The sequence below is a fragment of the Schistocerca cancellata genome, chromosome 7 (genome assembly GCF_023864275.1).
Source record: "Schistocerca cancellata isolate TAMUIC-IGC-003103 chromosome 7, iqSchCanc2.1, whole genome shotgun sequence".
Lineage (NCBI taxonomy): Eukaryota > Metazoa > Arthropoda > Insecta > Orthoptera > Acrididae > Schistocerca > Schistocerca cancellata.
In genome coordinates, this window is record NC_064632.1 from 157,977,509 (window position 1) to 158,004,231 (window position 26,723).

At 39.8% G+C, this 26,723-nt stretch overlaps 1 protein-coding gene across 1 annotated transcript in view; it reads left to right on the forward strand.

Annotated features, from left to right (window-relative positions):
* Nucleotides 1-26,723, forward strand: part of LOC126091978 (PHAF1 protein CG7083) — a 141,018-nt gene that overhangs the window by 90,734 nt on the left and 23,561 nt on the right. Inside the window, exons 9-10 of the mRNA XM_049907343.1 lie at nt 6,898-6,997; nt 7,109-7,255. Coding sequence (XP_049763300.1) covers nt 6,898-6,997; nt 7,109-7,255 — 247 coding nt within the window. The remainder of the gene's footprint in view (nt 1-6,897; nt 6,998-7,108; nt 7,256-26,723) is intronic.

Consider the following 26,723-nt stretch of genomic DNA (forward strand, 5'->3'; position numbering starts at 1 on the left):
CCCATTGTGGCCGGTTACTGTGCCCCCACTGAGAGAATCTCTGCTCTCGTAGACCAACGCCTTCAATCTATTACCCGGAACCTATCCTCCTATATAAGAGATACCAACCATTTCCTCAACCAACTCTCCACAGTTCCTGTCCCTTTACCACACGGTGCCCTGCTTGTCACTATTGACATCACCTCGCTGTACACTAACATTCCTAATTCCCATGGCCTTACTGCTATCGAACACTACCTTTCCAGACACCCTATGGATTCCAAACCAACAACCTCCTTCCTAGTCTCCATGACCAACTATATCTTCACCCACAATTACTTCTCCTTTGAAGGCATTACTTACAAACAAATCTGCGGTAATGCTATGGGCACCTGCATTGCACCATACAATGCTAACCTATTCATGCGCCATCTAGAGGAATCCTTCCTAAAAACCCAGAATCCTAAACCCCTCACCTGGTTCAGATTCATTGATGACATGTTTGCTATACAGATTGAAAGTGAGGACACCTTATTCACATTCCTCCAGAACAACAACAACAACAACAACAACAACAACTTCCCCCCATTTGCTTCACCTGATCCTACTCAACCCAACAAGCCACCTTCCTAAATGTTGACCTCGACCTCAGAGATGGCTACATCAGTACCTCAGTCCATATCAAACATATTAACAACCACCAATACCTCCACTTCGACAGCTGCTACCCATTCCATACCAAGAAGTCCCTTCCGTACAGCCTAGCCATCTGTGGTTGTCACATCTGCAGTGACGAGCAGTCCCTCTCAAAAAATACCGAGGGTCTCACTGAAGCCTTCACTGACCATAATTATCCTCCCATCCTTGTACAAAAACAAATCTCCCGTGCCTTATCTTTCCAGTCTCCCACCACTTCGCAAAGTCCAACAGCCCGGCTACAGAGGAGCATTGCCCTCGTAACTCAGTACCATCCAGGATTGGAGCAATTGAGTTACATTCTCCGCCAGGGTTTTGATTACCTTGCATTGTGCCCTGAAATGGGAATTGTCCTGCCCACTATCCTTCCCACACCTCCTACTATGGTATTCCGCCATCCACCGAACCTACACAATATACTCGTCCATCCTTACACAACCCCTGCTCCCAATCTATTACCTCATGGCTCATACCCCTGTAATAGACCTGGATGCAAGACCTGTCCCATATGTCCTCCTACCACCACCTACTCCAGTCCGGTCACTAATATCACCTTACCCATCAAAAGCAGGGCTACCTGTGAAACCAGTCATGTGATTTACAAGTTAAGCTGCAACCAATTTGCTGCATTCTATGTAGGCATAAGAACCAACAAGCTGTCTGTCCACATGAATGGCCACTGACAAACTGTGGCCAACAAACAAGTGAACCACACTGTTGCTGAACTCGCTGTCAAACATGATATCCCTCATCTCAATGACTGCTTCACAGCCTGTGCCGTATGGATCCTTCCCACCAACACCAGCTTTTCTGAATTTGGCAGATGAGATCTTTCCCTGCAATACATCCTACTTTCCGTAACCCTCCTGGCCTCAACCTTCTCGTTAGTCACCGTCCTCACCCACCCAGCCGCCACCCTATTCCCATTCCAAAACTACACAGTCGTCATTTCACCACCACACACAGTCTTTTAATTTCTTTTTATTTCTCTCCTTTCTGTTACTTAAGCCCTCCCCCCTCTGCACCTTCTCTCCTGCCCTCCATCTAAACTGCAACACCTCACTGTCCGCCACTCCCACCATACTATCCCTTCCCCTCCTCGCCCCAGCCTCCTCCTTACCCCCTCTCAGTCGCCACTCCCATTATGCACTGGTGCTGCTGCTCGCAGTGTGGTTTCAGTTCTCTGGGACTGCAGACGTGAGTGCAAGATGCGTTTTCGTGTGTGTGTGTGTGTGTGTGTGTGTGTGTGTGTGTGTGTGTCGTATTTTTACATTTCATCCTGGATTTTCCATTGTTTGAATACAGGGTTATAAATACAAATCAAACAGGGTCATGCAGGAATAGGTTTAATAATAAATAATAAAATAGAAATGTGGATAAGTTACTATGAACAGTGTAGTGAATGCCAAGATAGAAATGAAGTCCACAGCACCATTACAGTAGCACAAGTTTGTGTACCAACTAGTTCTGTGAATGAATGATGAAGAGATTGAAGAAATGTATGTTGAGATAAAAGATATTATTCAGATAGTTAAGGGTGGTGAAAATTTAATAGTCATGGTAATTCAGTAGTAGGAGAAGTAGTAGGTAAATATGGACTGGGGGAAAGGAATGAAAGAGGAAGCCTCCTGTAAGAAATTTGCTCAGAGCATAATTTAATCATCGCCAATACTTGGCTTAAGAATCATGGGAGAAGGTTGTATACGTGGAAGAGAATGGAGGCACCAGAAGGTTTCAGATTGATTATATAATGGTAAGACAGAGATTTAGGAACCAGATTTTAAATTGTAAGACATGTTCAGAGCCAGAAATGGATTCTGACTACAATTTATTGGTTATGAACTGTGGATGAAAAGTGAAAAATTATAAAAAAAGTAGGAAATGAAGGAGATGGGATCTAGATAAGTTTGAAAGAATCAGAGGTTGTTGAAAGTTTCAGAGGCAGCATTAGGCAATGGATGACTAAAATAGGGGAAAGGTATGCAGTAGAAGATGAATGGGTACCTTTAAGAGATGAAATGGGGAAGGCAGCAGAGGATCAATTGGGTAAAAAGATGAGGCCAAGTAAAAATCCTTATGTAATGCAAGATATATTGAATTTAATTGATGAAAGGAGAAAATATAAAAATGCAGTAAATGAAGAAGACAAAAGGAAATACAAATGTCTAAAAAATGAGATTGACAGGAAGTGCAAATTGCCTAAGCAAGAATGGCTAGAGGACAAATGTAAGGGTTTAGAAGCATATATCACTAGCATATATCATTTGTCGACTTAGAGAATGCTTTTGACAGTCTTGACTGGAGTACTTTCTTCGAAATTCTGAAGATAGCAGGGATAAAATCCAGGGAGAAAAAGGCTATTTACAACTTGTACAAAAGCCACACAGCAGTTATAAGAGTTGAGGGGCATGAAAGTGGTTGAGAAGGGAGTGAGACATGGTTGTAGCCTATTGCTGATGTTATTCAGTCTGTACATTGATCAAGCTGTAAAGGAAACCAAAGAAAAATCTGCACTAGGAGCTAAGGGTCTGGAAGAAGAAATAAAAACTTTGAGGTTTGCTGATGGCACTCTAATTCTGTCAGAGACAGCAAAGGGCTTGGAAGAGCAGTTGAATGGAATGGACATTGCCTTGTAAGGGGGATATAAGATGAACATAAACAAAAACAAAACAAGGGTAATGGAATGTAGTCACATTAAATCAGGTGATACTGTGGGAATTATATTAGGAAATGGATCACTTAAAGTAGTAGATGAGTTTTGCTATTTGGGTTGCAAAATAATGGATTATGTATGAAGTAGAGTGTATTTAAATTGTTGACTTGCAACGTCGTAGAAAAGTTTTTCTGAAGAAGAGAAGTATAAAATTAAGTGTCAGGAAGTTTTCCTGAAAGTATTTGTGTGGAGTGTATGCATGTATGGAAGTGAATCATGGATGATAAACAGTTTAGACAAGAAGAGAATAGAAGCTTTTGAAATGTGTTGCCATAAAAGAATGCTGAAGATTAGATGGGTAGATCATGTAATTAACGAGGAGGTACTGAACAAAATTGGGTACAAAAGAAATGTGTGATGCAGACTGACTTAAGAGAAGGGATTGGTTGACGGGAAACATTCTGAGACATCAAGGGATTAGCAGTTTAGTACTGGAGGGAAGCATGAGTAGAGGAGGATGAATAGATGAAGTCAGCAAGCAGATTAAGAAGGATGCAGGTTGTATTAGTTATTTGGAGATGGTTGTATTAGTTATTCGGAGATGATGAGGCTTGCATGGGATAGGGTAGCATGGAGAGCGACATCAAACCAGTCTTTGGTCTGAGGATCACAACAACGACTACAACACCTATTAGACATGTATAGTGAACTGTTATTAAGTAAGCCAAATGGGCCATGAATCAAGTTTTAGTTGATGACTTCAAATCAATTTGGCTTAGTGTCAACATCTGGTATCTCTACTGCAGTGACTTGATCAATTTCATATGGTGTGACTTTTTCAATCAACCAAATATAATGTGTGCATGTGGCAGTGCTATCCCTTGCCATTCAGTGGAGTATGTCCAACAGTGTGCTTCTCCAGAAACACGATACTCGACAAAGAAACCCATTAAAGATTTCAACTTTTGTTTGAACCCGCACGTGGAAATATTGTGACAATCCAATGATGATTCTCCAGTTAACAGAAGTTCTTTTATTTCATCCCTTGTAGGATTGTATGTGGATGTAATAAAAAGATCTAGGTGCTCATATATGTGAACATACATCAATGCTTCTTGCATGGCATGTGCAAGGGACTTATAAATATGGGCTGTAGTTTAACCAATTTTTCCAGTTCATTAGGATTCACATTGCCATCATTAGCAACTGCATCACATAAAAGAATGTACTCTTAAGAGCACAACTTGGTTTGATTTAATCAAATATAGAGTAGTTGTTCGGTTTCAGTTTTCACATTTGCATCAACACAGCTATGGATGGAATAATTGTCAATGTTTCAGTATGTGATTTTCAGTGTTTTCATTAAACATCAGTTGATATGAATAGTTTACTCACGGGACTGACTTTCTTGTTCATCTGTTTTTATCATTTTCAAATTTGATGTTGAAATAATATCCCCCTTCTTCAAGACAGAATAAAGCCAGATATTACAGTCTCACATTTCGTATGAGCATTGAGTATCTGAGACTCACTGAATATCACCATTCGTGCAATGAAGAATTATGGCATGCCATTTAAACTCTTCACCATCTATAATAATCGCCACTTCATAAGTTGTTGGTACATTGTACTGTCTTTTGTCTTGACTGGCAGGTGATTTGTCTGTTGTAATTGTAACTCTGTAGTCATCAGCTGGCATTAGTTCAACAATCGAATTAATTTGTTGTGTTGATAGAATCAAGTTTTTAATACAGCAACATTCTCGTACAGTCTAAATATTGAACTGACTATGTTGATTAATTTGTTCAGCAGTGGTTCCCATGAAATAAATTGGAAAAGTTTGTGATCTGACTAACTCGCATGGTGATAAATTGGCCTCTGCACTTTGAATCTCATGTAATTCACAACATTTGTTGCAGTGAAAAATTTCACTTGGAAATTGAATTGTGTTTGCAAACGAAACTTCCTGCCAGATTAAACTGTGTAACAGACTGGCACTTGAACCACAGCCCTTTGCTTTTCCTGGTCAAGTGCTCTACTGACTGCACAATTCATGACCCACTCTCCCAGCTTCTCTTCTACCAGTACCTCATCTCCTACATTCCAAACTTCATGGAAATTCTCTTTCATACTGTATGGGTCTAGCACACCTTGAAGAAAGGATATCGTGGAGATGTGGCATAGCCACAGGCTGGGGCATGTTTCCAGAGTAAATTTTCACACCACAATATCCTTTATTCCAGGTGAGATAGCTCTGCAAGATATGAGGAGAACTTGTCTGAAGTTGAGAAGGTAGGAGATGAGGTATTGGCAGAAGTAAAACTGTGTGTGTAGGTCATGAGTCCTGCTTGGGTTGCTTAATCAGTAGACCACTTGCCTGCGAAAGACAAAAGTCCCAGGTTCAAGTTCTGACCTTGTATACAGTTTTAACCTGCTAGGAAGTTTCCTATTAGTGCACACTCTGTTGCAGAGAAAAAAATTGTTCTGTATGTGCATTGTTTGCCAGTAAATGTTTCGATTGGCTTGTCACCTAATATCAACATTGATAATGGTTCAGATAGTGAAAGTAATTGTGGAAATTTCACTGTTCCACCCGCACAGCCCATTTCCGTTGTTTCAGTCTTAAATTTGAGGGCACTGCAATACATACATAATTCATCCATTTTTTTCCCAAATAACCACATGTGAGTGAAGACTGTAAACATTATTAGCATGGTAATGGACTGCAGCAAGATGTATGTAAATCAGTGTGCAGTGTTCATCTAGATCTAGCACTGCATACTCAAATGGATTCCATCCTTTCTTCCTGTTTCTCATCTCTTTCAGATGAGCAGGCTCAAGCAGTTTGTACTCAAATGATTTCCAGTTTTGCTTCCTGTTGCTTGTCTGTTCCTGAAGCTCATGTTGCTTTTGTCTTTTATGCTTAATGCATAGATTGACCAGTTGTTTGTAGATTAGCTGGCATAAATGATTTGACAGAAAAAATGATGCTGTGTAATAACTGTTGCAAATCCACTTGGAGAAAGAAAAGAGCATGTTTGTGATATCTATAATCTAATGTCAATTGGCAGTTGGAGTTTTGCAATAAACTTCTCCTGTAATGTTAATATATGAACTGAAATGTTGATGTTTGTGTTTGGTTCAATTCAATAATGTCATGTGTGTGCTCTTATATTCCGAAAACACATAAACTGCTGATAAACCATATGAAATACACTCATTTGTTGAAATAACTCGCATGCCACGTATCATAAAATGGATGTACTAATTCAGAAACCTTCATGGGCATATGCACGATGACTCACCAAAGTTTCATCACATTCGGATCGATGGCATAGGAATGCATACGGGATAAACAAATATATGGTAACAAAATATTTTATTAGTCTTTGGTCCTAAAACTAATTTATTTAGTAAGCTGAAATGATTAGTTGTATTTGTTTAATTAATTTGCATGGAGTAGACAATAATTGAGACCCACCTCATCTATTTTAATTGTGAAGCCCAGTTTTATAATAAATGCTAATCAGGAAATTCCTGTGTCTGAGCCACATTGTTTCACTGTACAGGTATCATCGCTGTGAATTTCATCTGACATTGCCACCAGATTCAAGGCATGGGTCTGAAGGAAGCAGGCAGCTAATAGATGTGTCTCCAATCCCAGTAACGGTCAGACATAGTTTTATGAATGACACTATTTATGCAAGGAACAACTTCAATGTAAAGCATAAATTCTTAATTTCAATGTCATCAATAGTAATTTCCTTTCTGTGTCTACAGATATCTGCGTACACTAAATGGGACACAATATCAGAGCAGCTTAAACCAAGTGAGCGACCTGTGGTTCTGAACAGGGCAAGTTCAACAAACACGACCAATCCTTTTGGCTCAACATTTTGCTACGGGTACCAGGACATCATCTTTGAGGTATTATTTTTAGCCCAGAGTCAGCATATTTGGTTTGGTTTCATTAATTGCATGTTCTATGTATCGTACTAATGACTTCTCGCTACGGTTTGGGATGTCTCAATTTTACACTTATCATACATTTTTCACAGTGAAAATATCACAATGTGTTAATCACGTACGTGATTGTCTTAAACTACCTTTTCTTTTAAGGCATTGATTTTCAAACACATGCCCATTCACATTCCCTGCTCTTAAGAGCTCCTGCAACTTTTACACACTAGGTAGGGATGCCCCTCATTGCCACTGTGTGTAAAGGACCCACAGCAGTTCAGACAATCTCTTTGGGAGTCAGCAGAAAAATACTGTGGGCATTAAGGAAGTAGTCCCTGTGACCATCAGTGAGGAGTGACCAGAGAGTTGGACGCCTTAGCGTCATCGGACAATGATGATTCACAATGTTGCTGCAACCTGATAGTCACCGTACACTTGCTGCATGGTTGTGGAACATGTGGTGGCATGTTCACTGCCACGACTTATGGTCTTGCCTTCAGTCATTTGCTAGCAGCCTGCGTAATCTCGACCAAGTGGACGATTGCACAAGAAGTCCTCCAGTGATAGATTATTCAGTTTCATCACTACTGTGCAAGCCTCAGAGTCAGCTCCCAGCTGAACCACAACATCCTAAATCAAGGAGTCTGCGTAAGAAGCCTTGCACTCTTGATTGGAGCAAGTGAAATAGCATTTGCAGCTGAGACATTGCAATTCAGTGACCCAGGAGCAATATTATTCTCAAGGCTCTTTACAATATTGGTGAAACTCGAGCCTGGAAACACCCACATGATATATCTGTGAATAATAATTAGTCCATAGTAAGTATATCTCCTAAAAGAAGAGCACGACGTTCTCAGACAGAGGTGCTACTTTGCGGAGATGGAAAGTTGTGCCCGATGACTCCCAAGACAGAAATAACGATCACTGTAGTGAATCACCCGTGACTTGAAATAGCGAGAAATGTTATTTGACTCGATGCAAATATGTGTCCCAGTCCTCCGCAGCATCTCTGGAAGGTGGAGACAGTGGAGGACGAATGGGGACATTTTCTGCAGAGGGTGCTGAGATCTGGAGCAAAGCTTCCTCATTTGCTCGGAATCTGTCTGCTTGAACCTGAAGCGACTTTTATAACAAGTCTATCTGAAGCTGCTGCTGTTGCATAGCTGCTGCTGTTACTCCAGCAGGCAAATCAGTTTAGTGTCCATGCTACCGAACAACTTTTGTTTTCCTTATTCCCAATGCTATATCTGCTAGTAGCCAGGTATCAGCACTTGTATCAGAATCCAGGAGAGAAACACTTGGAGCCACCTGTGGAAGAGAACATGACCCCTAGCAGGAGCCAAGCTAAACACAGCTGATTGGTCGTGGACAGGACACAGACAGTTTCAGGACCAAATCAACCTATGTGAATAATGAAGTGCAAAGTGAAAATCTTAGCTGTAGTGATGTGGCAACAGGTCAAGAGCAAAGAGAGAGACAATCTGACCAAGCAAGGTTGTTATCCAGTAGTCCGAAGTATAGTCATGATAGTAATTGACAATATCAGACACAAGTACAGAACTCGCCGACCATTTGCTGGGTGTCCATATTTATATTGGCTGCAAAGAACACCATTGGCCAGCGTATTCGTACAGTGAGACAAGTGGTGCACTCAGGCTGTGAGCGCAATGTTACAATGAGACTGTGCCCTCTGACAGCCATCCTAGGTCCATAACCTTTGGTGGCATTCACCTTCCACAAAGCCAAATACCAGAGTGGGACACATACGTGACAATATATATTAACCTCATAGTCAAACTTTCACAGTTTAGGATCCAAGTTTGAGTCTCAGTTGATTGCACAATTTTAAAGTGGCCTGAATCAATTCATTCGTCATGTTCCATACATCTCATCGTGAAAGAGAGCCTTTGGAAATGTGAAAAAAGCCAAAGTGTTTCTTAAGTGCAGAGCAGCAGTTTGTACGAGCTCAGTCTGTATGCTTTATTCATTGAAAACTATCACTACACTGTCATATAGTCTTTGCACTTACAGAGACTAAATTTAACTTCGTAAAATTGGCAAGTAGGCTCAAACTTGTAAAATGCTGCTGTTTTCTCAGTTGCATTAAGTAAGTATTCTGTACTGCTGCTGCTAGATTAATAATAAAGTGAGCGCAGTAATAATTATCAAAGAGTAATAGTTACTTACCTTTGCAGTGATAATGGCCTGTAACAAAAAAAAAAAAATCTTCAGTGCTTTAATAATGGTGACAACTTAATTTGTAACTGTAGCCATTAAGAAATGTATTTGCTTTGCTTTTGAATTTGTAGGGTTCACTTTTTTGCTTTATGCGTGATGGGGACTTGTTAAAAAATGTTGGCACCAGAATACAGAATTCTACTAGGAACTCAAAGCAAGGAGACATTGTCTCTGGGAAATCTATTTTTTTGCTTGCATTGTAAGTGTGTGAACCAAAGCTGAGCTATAGGACATTTTGAAGTTTTGCACCTCACCTGTCTTTCATACGTATTAAATTTATTGTATCTTTCACGACTGGCCGATTTCAGCCTTGCAGGATATTTTCAAGTGCAGAAGGTATCGATGTGTTGTACAGTTATCCTATTATTAACTGGTGGGTATAGACAATCTGAGATTTCAACACATCGACACCTACTGCAATTGAAAATGGCCTGGAAGGCTGAAATTAGCCAATCGTGAAAGATACTATAAATTTAATACTTACGAAAAACAGCAGAGGTGGAAAACTTCAAAATGTCCTGTGACAGATATATGACTGTGGTATCCACATGAAGAAAATGATGAAGTTCAACTAAATTAATGTATTATTACTACGAAATATCATTAACAGTAAATATAATGGGAAATAAGTGTAAGAATACAAAAGTCTTTGATAAAGACCGAACAAATGTGTGTGCAGCTATTTTATATAGTATTCTTATTGCTCACTTGTACTGAAAAAATATTTTTGATTATTTCAGCTTTTTGTTAATATCTAGCTTGCTATCCAGCAGATAATGTAGGAATTGTACCAATAGAGTTTCATTTAGTGTATGATAATCGATATTAGATCCTGGATGAAATGCCATAATATGAGTCTTCGTTACATTATTTGTTTATTTTGCCTTACATCTCTTACACATTATGAAACAACCTTAATGAATCAGCATTGCAATATGCATAGTATGTGAACAGTGCATAATAATAATAGTAATAATGAATATGTTATGGTTAATGACCATGCCCATTTGGATGTCAGATAAATTACCCTGTTTCAGTTTTACAACAATGACTACACTGTTTCTCACGTCCCCTCTGCATGCTTTGTATATCCTCCATGTCTAGTGCTGCCACCCACTGTCTGTGAGTGGTTATTGCACGTTGATGCCAAACATAAATTACGGTCGCATTAATGTAACTGGTAGACATGAAACCCACGCCTACTACAGTAGTACAAGTTTATATGCCAACTAGCTCTGCAGATGACGAAGAAATTGATGAAATGTATGATGAGGTAAAAGAAATTATTCAGGTAGTGAAGGGAGACCAAAATTTAATAGTCATGGGTAACTGGAATTCGAGAGTAGGAAAAGGGAGAGAAGGAAACACAGTAGGTGAATATGGATTGGGGGTAAGAAACGAAAGAGGAAGCCGTCTGGTAGAATTTTGCACAGAGCATAACTTAATCATAGCTAACACTAGGTTCAAGAATCATAAAAGAAGGTTGTATACATGGAAGAATCCTGGAGATAATAAAAGGTATCAGATATGTTATATAATGGTAAGGCAGAGATTTAGGAACCAGGTTTTAAATTGTAAGACATTTCCAGGGGCAGATGTGGACTCTGACCACAATCTATTGGTTATGAACTGTAGATTAAAACTGAAGAAATTGCAAAAAGGTGGGAATTTAAGGAGATGAGACCTGGATAAACTGACTAAACCAGAGGTTGTACAGAGTTTCAGGGACAGCATAAGGGAACAATTCACAGGAATGGGGGAAAGAAATACAGTAGAAAAAGAATGGGTAGCTCTGAGGGATGAAGTAGTGAAGGCAGCAGAGGATCAAGTAGGTAAAAAGATGAGGGCTAGTAGAAATCCTTGGGTAAGAGAAGAAATATTGAATTTAATTGATGAAAGGAGAAAATATAAAAATGCAGTAAATGAAGCAGGCAAAAAGGAATACAAATGTCTCAAAAATGAGATCGACAGGAAGTGCAAAATGGCTAAGCAGGCATGGCTAGAGGACAAATGTAAGGATGTAGAAGGCTTATCTCACTAGGGGTAAGATAGATACTGCCTACAGGAAAATTAAAGAGACCGTTGGAGAAAAGAGAGCCACTTGTATGAATATCAAGAGCTCAGATGGAAACCCAGTTCTAAGCAAAGAAGGGAAAGCAGAAAGATGGAAGGAGTATATAGAGGGTCTATACCAGGGCGATGTACTTGAGGACAATATTATGGAAATAGAAGAGGATGTAGATGAAGATGAAATGGGAGATACGATACTGTGTGAAGAGTTTGACAGAGCACTGAAAGACCTGAATCGAAACAAGGCCCCGGGAGTAGACAACATTCCATTAGAACTACTGACGGCCTTGGGAGAGCCAGTCCTGACAAAACTCTACCATCTGGTGAGCAAGATGTACGAGACAGGCGAAATACCCTCAGACTTCATGAAGAATATAATAATTCCAATCCCAAAGAAAGCAGGTATTGACAGATGTGAAAATTACCGAACTATCAGTTTAATAAGTCACAGCTGCAAAATCCTAACGCGAATTCTTTACAGACGAATGGAAAAACTGGTAGAAGCCGACCTCGGGGAAGATCAGTTTGGATTCCATAGAAATGTTGGAACACATGAGGCAATACTGACCTTACGACATATCTTAGAAGAAAGATTAAGGAAAGGCAAACCTACGTTTCTAGCATTTGTAGACTTAGAGAAAGCTTTTGTCAATGTTGACTGGAATACTCTCTTTCAAATTCTAAAGGTGGCAGGAGTAAAATACAGAGAGCGAAAGGCTATTTACAATTTGTACAGAAAGCAGATGGCAGCTATAAGAGTCGAGGGGCATGAAAGGGAAGCAGTGGTTGGGAAGGGAGTGAGACAGGGTTGTAGCCTCTCCCCGATTATATTCAGTCTGTATACTGAGCAAGCAGTAAAGGAAACAAAAGAAAAATCCGGAGTAGGTATTAAAATCCAGGGAGAAGAAATAAAAACTTTGAGGTTCGCCGATGACATTGTAATTCTGTCGGAGACAACAAAGGACTTGGAAGAGCAGTTGAACGGAATGGATAGTGTCTTGAAAGGAGGATATAAGATGAACATCAACAAAATCAAAACGAGGATAATGGAATGTAGTCGAATTAAACTGGGTGATGCTGAAGACATTAGATTAGGAAATGAGACACTTAAAGTAGTAAAGGGGTTTTGCTATTTGGTGAGCAAAATAACTGATGATGGTGGAAGTAGAGAGGAAATAAAACGTAGACTGGCAATTGCAAGGAAAGCGTTTCTGAAGAAGAGAAATTTGTTAACATCGAGTATTGATTTAAGTGTCAGGAAGTCGTTTCTGAAAGTTATGGAGTGTAGCCATGTATGGAAGTGAAACATGGACAGTAAATAGTTTGGACAAGAAGAGAATAGAAGCTTTCGAAATGTGGTGCTACAGAAGAATGTTGAAGATTAGGTGGGTAGATCACATAACTAATGAGGAGGTGTTGAATAGGATTGGGGAGAAGAGAAGTTTGTGGCACAACTTGACTAGAAGAAGGGCTCGGTTGGTAGGACATGTCCTGAGGCATCAAGGGATAACAAATTTAGCATTGGAGGATAGCATGGAGGGTAAAAATCATAGAGGGAGACCAAGAGATGAATACACTAAGCAGATTCAGAAGGATGTAGGTTGCAGTAGGTACTGGGAAATGAAGGAGCTTGCACAGGATAGAGTAGCATGGAGAGCTGCATCAAACCAGTCTCAGGACTGAAGACAACAACAACAACAACAACAACAACAACAACAACAACAATGTAACTGGACCACATATATTTTTTACTGGCAGCATTGGACGAATTTGAAGTTTGCCAGCTACTCATAGACCTGTTGTTGCTACACTGGCTACATTGGTATGTAGATTCCTCAATAATCATTGAGCCTGTGCATACACATGCGAGTGGCTGAGTGGCCTTATTTTTCCTTCATGTTTTTACCAGCTGTAGAAGTATGAAACTGGGATTTGGTTGCAATAATTACACATCTGTTGTTTGAAACTGATAAACAGTATTTTATTCAAAATAATCTCCATTGCTATTTTATATATTTCTCCCACCTCTCCAGCAGGCTATGAATACCACAAAAAAAAAAAAAAAAAAAAAAAAAAAAAAAAAAAAAAAAAAACTACTGTTTCCCAACTGAACAACTCGATTGTTTTCCTGACCCATTTTGCTGTGTGTGATGGGGCGTTATCATGGAGCAATATGCCCTTTTCCATTTTCCACATAATGCTCAATTTAAATTGGTCATTTGCTGTTGGTAGTGATCGGTGTTAATGGATTCACCAGGTTTTAGCCCACCAAACACAGAGCATTGTCTTCTTTTCAAAGTGATTTGGTCTTGCAGTGGATGTCAATGGTTTGCCTGGATTCACCCATGACTTACGATGCATAGTATTCTCAAAACATTCCGTTTTTCATCACCTGTCACTGTTCAGTGGAGAACGACTGGCTTTCTGCATTAAATTAGTCCACGAGTTCCTGTTGAGTTTGAGTATCACCTTCATCTAGTAAGGCCTGCAATTCATTGCCTTCAAACTTTTTTGGTGGTTTTCCATGCATGTCATTTCTCACGTCAAAATCACCACTTTTGAATTTTTTCAACCGCTCGAAACACTGTGTTCACCGAAGGTTTCAACAAGCATTCAATGTGATTCTTCAGCAGTTTCTTCAATGATAACAGAAAGCCAAAGCTTTCTGCAAATCGTAGATCATAGGCACAAAACTCAACATGTTTACAGGTTTGAAACAGATACCGACGTATGGAACTTGGGTTACTACGGGTTGGCATTCATTGGGTTACTACGTGTTGGCATTCATCGTCAGCCATTACAGGAAGCAGATGACGCTGCAGATGTGGTCTCACAGGTCCTACACTGACGGTTTGCACTATCTATAGGAAAATTCCGGTTTCATACTTCTACACATGGTACATATATCAATCATTTTCTATGATGTAGGAAACACTTCTTGTGATCTGCTGATTTTACTTTGATATTCACATCATCCATGTAATGTTATAGACAGTAAGTTGAACAGTGGTGTTTGAGATATTGGACTTGGAGTCATATTTACTGTATCCATAAATTCTGGTCACTTACAGTTGTTTGCAGATCATAGTGTAATTATCTGCATTCTGTCTCTAGCTGGAAGTGGGGCTACTGAAAACAACATGACAACATGATCAGCAGGACCTTGCTGTCCATATTCACAGATTGATATGTTATTATATCCTTCTTGATGCAGATGCTGAGGATATGGACCATGAGCTATTAATAAGTGCACCAAACATCGAGTAGGGGCAATGTCTTGCAATCTGCCCCTGTTTCTAATGCTTCTTAATATACTGTATACCAGCTTTGCAGTGCTAGTGTCCCAGGCAGACTGCTGTCAATCTAACTTCCTGGCTCATAAGTGTCTTTTCCAGTAATCTGAGCTCCTGTGATTTTGTTCACGTGATTGTACTGTTTAAGCCCCAACCAATACAACACTGCCTTGTAACATACCACGATATCCATCAGACAAATACCAAGAATCACCAGTAAAGTCTTGACTGGTTTAGAGCAAAAGGCACTGATGAGCCTTGGAAGTATGTTGCATTGAATTCGTCACAGTACTGTTCTGAAGCTCTTCAACTGAAGGTTATTCACCCAAAAGCTGGAAGCTTTCTGAGTAATGGATGTAGTATGAGTTCTGTTTTTCACCTATAAGAATGCGTAGGTACTTGCTGTTTTTATAGGATTACTAAGAAGCCTCAGGTAGGGATTTATAGCAGGAGAAAGTGTGTACATGATTTCATGAAAATCTATAGTCAGTTTGGTGCCTGCGCATCATGGCTGCATGTGAACAAGCACATTGTTCTGAAGTATCGCCCTGGGTCTGCAGACATAGGTATTAGGATGTCATCCATGTATACAACATGATGATGATGATGATGATGATGTGGTCTTCAGTCCTGAGACTGGTTTGATGCAGCTCTCCATGCTACTCTATCCTGTGCAAGCTTCTTCATCTCCCGGTACCTACTGCAACCTACATCATTCTGAATCTGTTTAGTGTATTCGTCTCTTGGTCTCCCTCTACAATTTTTACCCTCCACGCTGCCCTCCAATACTAAATTGGTGATCCCTTGATGTCTCAGAACATGTCCTACCAACCGATCCCTTCTTCTAGTTAAGTTGTGCCACAAACTTCTCTTCTCCCCAATCCCATTCAATACCTCCTCATTCATATTCATATTCAACAGTATCTGCTCTGTCTAACAGATGTAATAGAGATTCAATACTAGGATCCCGAAACAGTGGACCATTTATGGAGCTTTGGGGACATTATTTGGTAGTCTTTTTGATTACCTTGTTCTGCCCCATAAGCTTCCGGATGCTATGTCCACTATAATGATTGACAGAGATCTTGTACAAACATTTGGACACCCAGAGAGCTCAGAGACCTGCAAACATCGGAGGCCACCAAAGATTATCGAATGCACCTGCAGTGTCAGTCTTGAGTGCAGTTGCATACTTCAGAGCCGAATTTTCAACAATCTGAAGAGCTCTATGAACCACGTCATACATTGACTTCCCATTTCTGAATCCATTTTGGCTTCAATTCAGCCCCAGGAGCTCGCTATACATCTGCAATTGGTCACAAAGCAGACAATCTTGAGCTTCAGCCTATATGACTGATTGTCATGTAGTCCACTTTTTAGTTGTGCTTGTATTTCAGTATCTGTGTTCATGTTGTCATCAGGAAGTGGGGCAGTTAGCAGTCATCAAGTTAGAGGCCATCTAGACCTGGTGGCTTTCCAATTTTGAACTTGTAAATTGTGATAGCAACTTTTCCTCAAGCAAAAGGTAACAACAATATCTGATTGTCATATAGTCCACTTTTTAGTTGTGCTTGTATTTCAGTATCTGTGTTCGTGTTGTCATCAGGAAGTGGGGCAGTTAGCAGATATTCTGCTGCATCTATCCACTCAGCCACATCAAGCCATCGTCTCTGTGATTTGTGGCTATAACAGTAGAGCCCTTAATCTTTTTAGTTAATAACATGTTCTTCACTAGATGTCAAATTGCAATTGCCTTCATAGAAATTTAGAACAGTTTCCTGAAGCAATGGTTCGTAGCACATCTCAGTTGCTCTATATTCACGGAACTTGGTAGTGCGCTCTGTTTGCCCCAAAGCACATTGATAAGCTCTTCCTCTCAGCATGGAAAGTTGTGGTCTCTGTGCGATTATAGCCTGACTGTTTATCTTTTCTTAGGGGTAGAAATGTCATGTGTTCTTTGCAAGAGTTCATTTAATATCTGTGCACCCAAGTCTACATTTAACAGAAGTGATTCCATTGGAAACGCTGTAAGTAAGCCAGCCTGATCTATTTTCCTGGTATCTAACCCAATCATGCTTTTCTCTGGTTTTCTTGCTCTACTGTTACCTCTTTCTCCTTCGGAGACAGTTTGTTATGATGACTGTATGTCAGGTACTGAAGCACTTGCGTACTGCTCTGGTGTGCAAAAATTGAAGTATGGACCGTCCATAGAAAGATCAGTGTTGTACAGAAGGTAACTGATAGAAATATACAATGGGGTGAACTGAAATGACATCGTGGACATTACAAAAGGTGTAACAAGGTTCTTAACAGGGTGTGTGATCACCATGGACAGTATTGCATACTCTGCAATGTGCTCCCATGTTGGTCACATTCCTGATAAGGAGCTCCTGTGGCAGGGCCTTCCATTCCTCCACCATTGTGTTTGACAACTGCTGGATGGTCAGTGGTGCATGTGGACGTGCTACAGTAAGGCTCCCCAACACATTGCACACTTGCATGATAGGGTTTTGATTGGGGAAATAGGCAGGACAGTGCATTCTCCAGACATCCTCTCATTCCAGGAGGTCCTCCAATTGTGCTGTTTGACACAGCTGCATATTGTCAGCCATAAAAATAAAGTTGGGGCTAAATGCTTCCAGAAAAGATGAATATGGGGATGGAGTACAGTATCGCAGCAACATTCACCATTGAGTGTACTGTGTTCAAAGATTTTGGGATCAGTATGCCCATATAGCACTACACCTTCCTACACAGTGACTCCTGGACCACCAAAATGATGTTTGACAATATTCCTGGGTGCATTACATATACTCATTTCTCCCCATATGAGGATATGTCCAAAATCACTACTCATACTGAATGCTCTCATCCACAAACAGCAAGTGACCCCAGTCATTGGTCCAGTCCCCATGTTCTTGGCACTATTGCAAATGGTGCCATCGATGTATGGGTGCCAGTGGAACACAGGGGACTGTTCATCTGGCAAGGAGATCACCCTCAAGCAGTCACCATGCCACTGTAGAGTGTGAAATTGTGTGCTCTTCTGTCGTGTTAAACGTGGTTGCACTTGTGCCCACTGTTTGGGGTGGGTCCCTGCTTGTCTGTTGCACAATTTAATGATCATCTTCTGCTGTAGCTGACCATGGTCGAGCACTTCCTCTTCTTTGGGCAGCAGTGTGTAGGATTTGGAACACTCCCCTTGCACATGAAACAATACTGTGAGCAGTACCAAACCCCAAATACTCGTCACACCTCATCCTTCTTCCCCATCTGAAGTCTTCCAAATGCTGTCTCTGGGCCATGTTGTAATGAAGAACATGACCACAGTGCATCATAACTGCTCACTTATTGACTCACACTGTCTTTTACTGTTCCTTAAACTGCCTCATGTTACGGATCCAGCCCCATTTGGTGCTATAGTCACACCGAACTCACAGCATGTGACATCCAATTTTCTGTGCGTGACTGGGAGACCTCTGGCAACATGCTCCTGCACTCTCATTAATTTCCATCAAGTCGTTAATATGCAATGTTACTTTATCTATCTAATTTTTAAGTTTTGCAGAGCATTGTATTAATCATAGCTGCTGCCATCTGGTTTGCCCAAGTGTTAGTTATATTGGTGACAACACCTGCTCATCCCTAGAAAGTACTTGGCAGGTCTTCTTGATTTGAAACAATGGGCTCTGACTCCTACATTTACTCCTGTAGTGTCTCATGTTGTTTGTAATTTCGCCACTGTGCCACAATAGGATCTTGCATTCATATCTCTTGTAACAAGGAGAGAGATATCTCATCCATGCAGAGCTACGACCCTGAGTTTATCTACAACCAGTCAGTGGGATGAGAATACTGCATGTGTATGCCTACTACAATCCACTTTGTCTGCACACCCTTCATTTCTACTGTGACCATATGCTTGTCACATAGCAGTGCCACCTTAGTTACAGTGAATTTCCCACATGTAATGACAATGGCAGACATTGCCTCATCATGGCTAGTGATTGTTAACTTACCTGTAGGAAAATGGGGGAGCGTATTGTTTCTAGAGTATGGTTCTTACAAATAGACTGTTTTAACACCTATCTCATCAATTAGTTTTTGTATTGCAATCATTGCCAGTTTACTTCACACACCATTAATCTGTAGTATCTTTATCCTTGTACATGTATCCATTGTGAAGAAAGCATGTCGGAGAGGAGAGGGTTGGGTCAAAGTATGTGTGTCCATATGTTTTCACAGTATCCACTTACAATTGTTCAATGTCAAATGGTTCATTTCTTCTCATGAACACCTGCCAGAGGAGGTCTCACTAAACTCTGTTGGCAAATTATTCACTCTTAAAAGAATACTGCATGATGCCCCAGGCACAGGGTGTAATAGATCTCCCTTTAGGATGCCCACCTCTGATAACATATCTGAGAACAATTTGCAGTACACTGGGATTCTCCAGTCAACTTACCTGGACATACATTTCTCAGTTAATATAAAGTAACTGAATATCATTTTAGTAGGGTTCAAAATGCTGTAAATATTTCTTCTATTAGACAGGAAGTTCTGATTTTCACTGTTTTGCAATTTTTATATTTTCCAGTACTACCATGGTCATCACACTCAACTTCATATGGAAATAACAGAGGATCTGCAGATGATGTTAAAGCTAAATGCGCATCTGTTGCTACTGTAGGTATGGTAGTGATGTCATGATAGTCATCATCATCTTTATTATACCCTTTTTTCAGAAGCTTTTTGGACAGCTGACACGGTGGAAAGCATCCTATTGGAGTCATAGCTACAACAGGAATTACTCTTCTGTCACCAGTTCCCACAGCTTGAGAAGTGGATGCAGATGATCCCCACATTGTCTCTCCTCAGATGGAGATCACAACATCTGTTGTTATTCGGCATATGATGGGGAAGTGCCTTCATGTCTTGTGTGTGGGTCAGTATGTCATATTGCCTATGTTTAAGCTTCCTGAACGTTCAGCTTCACTTGCAAAAAGTTGCTGTAACTCAAGTTCATTTAACATTCACCGCATCTTTGTGTACATGATGACCCATTTGAAAGATCTGTCTCCTAAGTTTCTTTGCAACTGCTACCTCTAATGCCTTTCGTAGTATCATGTTGACTGTGAAATTCATTAAGCCAAGATGTTGGTTCTCAAGAACCTCTGTACTAATTATTGCTGGAATGTTGTCAAAATGTGACACTCTTCTCCCTGGCAGTATAATCCCAAGTAACTGACACCAGGCTATGAACAATGCCAATTCCTGGCTACTGTTGATGGGGGATTGTGTGTCAGTTTCCTGTGCAGTCTATCTTCTGTTACTTGATTTACATAGATTTGATATGGAGTTGACCACTCTGTTTACTTGTATTTTAGATGGGTGCTTAGTCTGTTATAGCTGTTTCACTATGTGACAGCAGTGCATAAGCTGCACAGTCTTTCCCAGGTGAGTCATATTTTCTGTTCCTGTTGCAGCATGAAATGCAGAAAGTTTTCTCATCAATTTTTGTGCATGCACTTTTCTGGTGGCCCTCTGCTAAACAATGGAGAGAACTCTATATTTAAAATTATGTACCTACTCAATGTGATCAAAGACACAACATTTATAATATTTTGGCAAATGTGTGCATAATCATTCATTCTTAGAGGGCGGATACCTACACACACCATTTCTTTTGCTGCAGAAGCTTAAAGACATGAAGACTAACTTCCATTACATGATCGACTTAGGTTTTCTCTCAGGGTCCATTTTTTAAGGTCAGTCATACCTCTTCATATTCTTTCTTTTGCATGTGCACAGCCAGATTGAGCTTGTATCTGTCTTTGAGCAGATGTTTGTGGTGCACTTTGTTGGACATATTCTACACAATTATCAGAGGCTTCTTCTTTGGTGATTCACACTTAACACTGTGTATCTGATTAGCTTTCTTGTGAAGCTTTTTGCAGTCATCATTGTGATTGGATAAGATGCAGTTCCTTTTCTTTCAGAGCTGTATGGCTGAAATGGAGACAAGATGAGGAAAACATTAGTGTCATGCCTAGGTACAGCCAAGATGCTGGACGTATCCAAAACTTGGGTTGCAATTTTTGAATGATGATTGGTACTTGATACGTGAAGAAAAATACCGAGGACACTTATGACTAGGAAACAATTGGAGAAAATGAAGTGTTTGAAAATAATGTTACCTATCAGGTTAGATTTAGCCTCACTGAGCAATGGAAGAACTGACGTTTTCAAACAACCAAATGTTACACTCATCTTATGGAAGTAGTTTTGCCTAGCTTGAGTCATCTGAAGTTTTTAGTTCTTGTGCTGTGTTAAACTACTTCACAGGATTAAATTGTAGCACAACTTAAGACTGTATAATTTTTTGTTTAATTTTAGGTGGAAAAATATTTCTAAATTATTAAATTGCATGTAGATGAGAGAGATTTCCTGCATACTGAGACAGTTTGTTCTTTCCAGTTTGAATGATAATCAAAGATAGTACTGAGATATTTGTGAAGGAGTGTAGAAGGAATGGTTTCATGAAAAGTTTGCTGATCAATTCCTATTGGGATATGAGGAAGGTCTGTGGCTTCTTAGAGTTTAGTTAAAAACCTAGGTTCAGTATTCGGCCTCACACTGAACAAAAATTGTCATTCACACTTAATACAACAGCAGCTTCTACAAAAGAAGTCTCAGTGTTCTTATTGCTTGCACTTACTTACAATCTGTTGTTATCAGCAACCAAGCGATAGTTACAAGACTGTAGCACAGATGAAACATCATTGACATGCAGTGAGAAAAGCAGTGGTACAAGGACTGAAATGTAGTGGACCTCTGAGATTACAGGTTTCGATCATGACGACAACGACGATGATGATAACCCACAGGCAGTTTGTTGGCATCTGTTTTTAAGGTATCTGTCAATCCACAATATTACACTGTTTGAGAAATTTTAATTGCTTCATTTTGATAAGTACTGTATCAATATCAGCAATATTAAAAGTCTTCCTGAAAATAAGTGGAGTCAGTATGGTTTCTCTATGCCTTTGCGTGGTAGGTTTGGTGTCATAATTTTGCTTTGATTATTGAAGTTGCTGAGTTATGGTTTTTTGGAAGACATGTGATATTTACCATTGATGTTCTAAGCTAATCCATCAACTGTTCGTAAACAATGTACTCCAAGGTGTTAGGTATTGTGGATAAATACTGATTGGCTTATAGTCACTTGACAAAAAAAGGAATTAGGCAAATTAATCTTTGTTTCCACTCAGTATTATGTGTACCACCAACAAGAGAGAGTTTGAAAATCTCTGAGAAAACCAGTGCCACCTTGTGTCTGGTAATTTATTGTAAATTGAGAGCTGAGCCCTGTTGAGAAAAAGTTCTTTAATTTGTCTGCCGAGGCTTGAAAATTATTAAATTTTCATCTTTATTATGACCCAACTGCACAGTTTTCTTTCCATTGTTCAATTACCTGCAAACAATAGAATATGTATGCCTGATTTTTGGCTTTGTCCATGGTGTGCATCATTTTGGCCCATAACAGTAAAGGTCAGATGCTGGATTTCACTTGGACCATCTGTATGCAGAGGCTCATTTATTCATTATCTGGTGTAGTTCCATAATCAGCCATGGAGCAAGAGCTCTCTTTACTTTAACTGAACATTGAGAGGCATTGTTTCTGTGCAGTACAGTAGTTGTGCAATTGAATTCCTGGATTTTGCTATCTAATTCCAGCTCACTGCTTATATCCTGCCATGGTATATCTGAACTACCCTTTTGTAGGGCATCATCGTTGACTTGTTTAAAGTTGCTGTACATTATTAGGTGAGATTTTTCTCTATATTTCTGCAAAGAGTACAGTAAGAATATCTAATCACAGGCAGAAAGATCAGGAGCAGAAGTCTGATGGTGCAAATAACTCTCTGTCCTCTTCATTTTCATTAGACACTGAAAGGACAAAGAAACTGGAATAGGCATGCGTATTCAAATACAGGGATATGTAAACAGGCAGAATACGGTAATGCAGTCAGCATTGCCTATATAAGACAACAAGCATCTGGCACAGTTGTTAGATCGATTACTGCTACTACAATGGCAGGTTATCAAGATTTAAGTAAGTTTGAACGTGGTGTTGAAGTTGGTGTACGAGCGATGGAACACAGCATCACTGAGGTAGCAGTGAAGTGGGGATTTTACCATATGACCATTTCACGAGTGTACCATGAATATCAGGAATCCAGTAAAACCTCAAATCTCCGATATCATTGCGGCCAGAAAAATATCCTGCAAGAACGGGACCAATTACAACTGAAGAGAATCATTCAGTATGGCAGAACTGGAACACCTCCACAAATTGCTGCAGATTTCAATGCTGAACCATCAACAAGCATCAGCATGCAAACCATTCAATGAACCATTATCAATATGGACATTTGGAGCTCGAGGCCCACTCATTTACCCTTGATGACTGCACGACACAAATCTTTACGCCTCACCTGGGCGCATCAAAACCAACATTGGACTCTTGATGACTGCAAACACATTGCCTGGTTGGATGAGCCTCATTTCAAATTGCACAGATGTGGAGACAACCTCATGAATCCACAGACTCCACATGTCGGCAGGGAACTGTTCAAGCTGGTGGAGTCTCTGTAATGGTGTGGGGTGTCTAGATACAGCTCTGACAGGTCTGATAACCTGCATCCATTCATGTCCAATGTGCATTCCGATGGACTTGGGAAATTCCAGGAAAACTCTTCTGAGGTTAAACACTTCCACTGGTCACCAAACTGCCCAGACATGAACATTATTGAGCATATGTGGGATGCCTTGCAACATGCTGTTCAGAAGAGAACTCCACCCCCTCGCACTCTTGTGGATTTATGGACAGCCCTGCAGGATTCATGGTGTCGGTTCCCTCCAGCACTATTTCAGACATTAGTTGAGTCCATGCCATGTTGTGTTGTCGCACTTCTGTGTGCTCGTGGGGACCCTACACAATATTAGGCAGGTGTACCAGTTTCTTTGGCTCTTCAGTGTATCTATTAGGGTGTGGATGTGGGTGGTGTTATGTGTTGGATCCAGAAGTATAATATTCATATAAGAACAAAACACACTCCTTAAATTGTATACAGAGCAAGACTAGGTGCAGGTCTATTTTTATGTCTCGCATAATGATTACAAGTTCATTCTACGACACTAGAGGGGACTAGGCTGGTGGCTGTTTGCAAGAAAGATACCACTCTGATTTTGGATGGTTTATGGATTACTCTAGTTAAATCATTTCTACTTAGATATATTAGACACATTATCTGAGAAATGAGAACCCATAATTCTGATGGTGTGCTTAACATCTTCAGTTTGAGATTAGAATAAACATAAGCAACCATTAGTTAATGTCATCAGTACTTAGAAGCATATAACATGTGAGGTGAACAGTGTCTAAGGAGATGCTTGGATTGAGCCGTGTCTTCAACTGACAAATTACTTAGAAGTTCACCTGACACAATGGGTCGTTTCTCCTAAAATAGGCCAAACATTGTTCCGATTTGTCCATTCTCATGCGTTTTTCATCCAGCATCAAGAGTCGTGGCACCCATCGTGCAGATAATTTTTTCGTTTATAATTCTGCTGTTAAAATGTGATATACCTTTTCGGATGACATGCAATTTCACTCACTTTCAATCGGCAATCCTCCATGGCCATTTTGTGCACTTTCGCAATGATTTCTGGAGTAGTGATACATCTTGGCCAACCCCTGCGCGGATCATCATCTAAGCTCTCCTGGAAATAGGCATGAATGTCCTTTGCTTTCATACCTTTCTTTACGACGTACTTAATCACTGCTCAAATCTCGACCCCCCCCCCCTCCCCACCGTCAACAAATCACTACATGGGAACAACAACAGAACCATGTCACCACCATAGCTCTCTTCCAAGAGCACTGATGTGGCACGTGTTTACAGGCAACAGTCAAATGAATATCATGTGATTAACTTGTTGCGCTAGTGTTGACCTCTCGATTGCAATTGGAGAATCAGACTGAATGAATCTTTGAGAGTTTTTAAATGCTAAAGTTGAAAATAATATTTTTTGTTTGTAGACAAATAAAAATACCATTTCTAATATTAGCATTTAAAAACTCTCAAAGATTCATTTTGTCTAATTTTCTGATTGTAGTCTATCATCAAAAAGATGCAAGAGTCAGAAAATCACACATGCAGACATCACCAAACATATTTATGTAAACAGATGCACAAATGCACTTGAAAATCAGAATAAATTCTCAAAACATGTTGTGCTAAGCATCAAAAATAAGTAACTGGTATGGTTTTCATTATTTAAATCATTAATGAATACTGCCAGTGAATAGTTTTTCTGTCCAGTATAAATATCTAAAGTATCTTCATTTTAACACATTTTCATTGAGGAGTGTCGAGGCAAAATTTAACTCATCTCCCACATTATTCATTAATACACCTGATGCACCTGGAATAGCTTCAAACTGAGTGGGATTCTGTATAATCAGCAACAGTTCAGGATTCATTACAAATTGTCAACTGCACATTGCTGAAGGATTTACGTTAGTTGCCTCTTTGGTTTCAGCACTCTCCCTTATCCTCACTGACATTGTTTTACCAAAGAAAGCTAAATGTCAAATTGATTTCTGAGTTATCACAATTCTGGCTGACCATGGTTTATGGAGGTCCCACACTCAGCAGAAACTCATCATAAAATTATGATTTTACCATCTGTCCTGCTTGGAACTTATTATCAATTGTCTCTCTTACTACGCATTTACTTTTCAAAAGTCTGGGTAGAAAATTCATCTCAAGCTTCTTGCTCTGTATTTCAAACTGTTTGTGTATGCTTTCTTCATTATCAGTAGCCATATTATTGACTCAAACAGCTGTAGAACTGTTTCTGACAAAGCTGATTTATTCCTAGTACTTTATCCATTCGTTTCAGTACAGCTTCAGGCAAGCCTGCATTAGCTAATTTAATTTCAGTGATTTCAGCCAACATGACTGTTTGAACATACACCATTGTGTCCTGTCTTTTTCTCTCACAAATTTTCTTAGCCACTAGATTTTGCTTACGCGACAAAACCCATTGCTGATCTGTAACTTGTCGTGATGTTTTGCTTAGCCAAAATCTCACCTATGCACTTTAGCATTGTGGACATTGTCCATGGTAATACATCTCTTTCTGGAACAATTGTGTTAAATTACTGATTGTTTGATAGCCTGAGTGGCTGACTGATCTTCTTGGGGCTAAATTCAATGTCACTGTTATGAGAATTCGTCATGTGTATTACTGAACAGCTAAACTGGTTCATGGTTCTTAATACATGAACCCAGTTGCACGTAGCCTATCTAACAGCTTTCAGGGCCAACAAAAATTTGCTTTTTGGTATTTCACATAATTACTGATTGAATTTAAAAAATTAAAATACTGTCCCAACTACTTATTAGGAGGTATAATTTTATGTTTTAGATTTAAAACTGAAAGACAAGTATTTGTCTTGGGGCAGCGTACCTCTCGTTGTGCAAATTACCCACACTATATTCATCCATTATTTGAGAATGAGAAATATTAGTGATGTCCAACAAACTTTTCACATAATGTCAACCTTTTCTAAACTTTTTCATTAGTCTGTAGATGACTAACACAGAAGAACAAGTGTAGTGTTTATGTTGAGGCAGTGTACATCACGTCATGCAAATTACCCAAACTATAGTCATCCAAATTTGAGAATGACAGCTCTTAGTGACTTGCAACAATCCTCAATAATAATTTCAAGCCTTTGTGGAACTTAATCATTAGTCTGT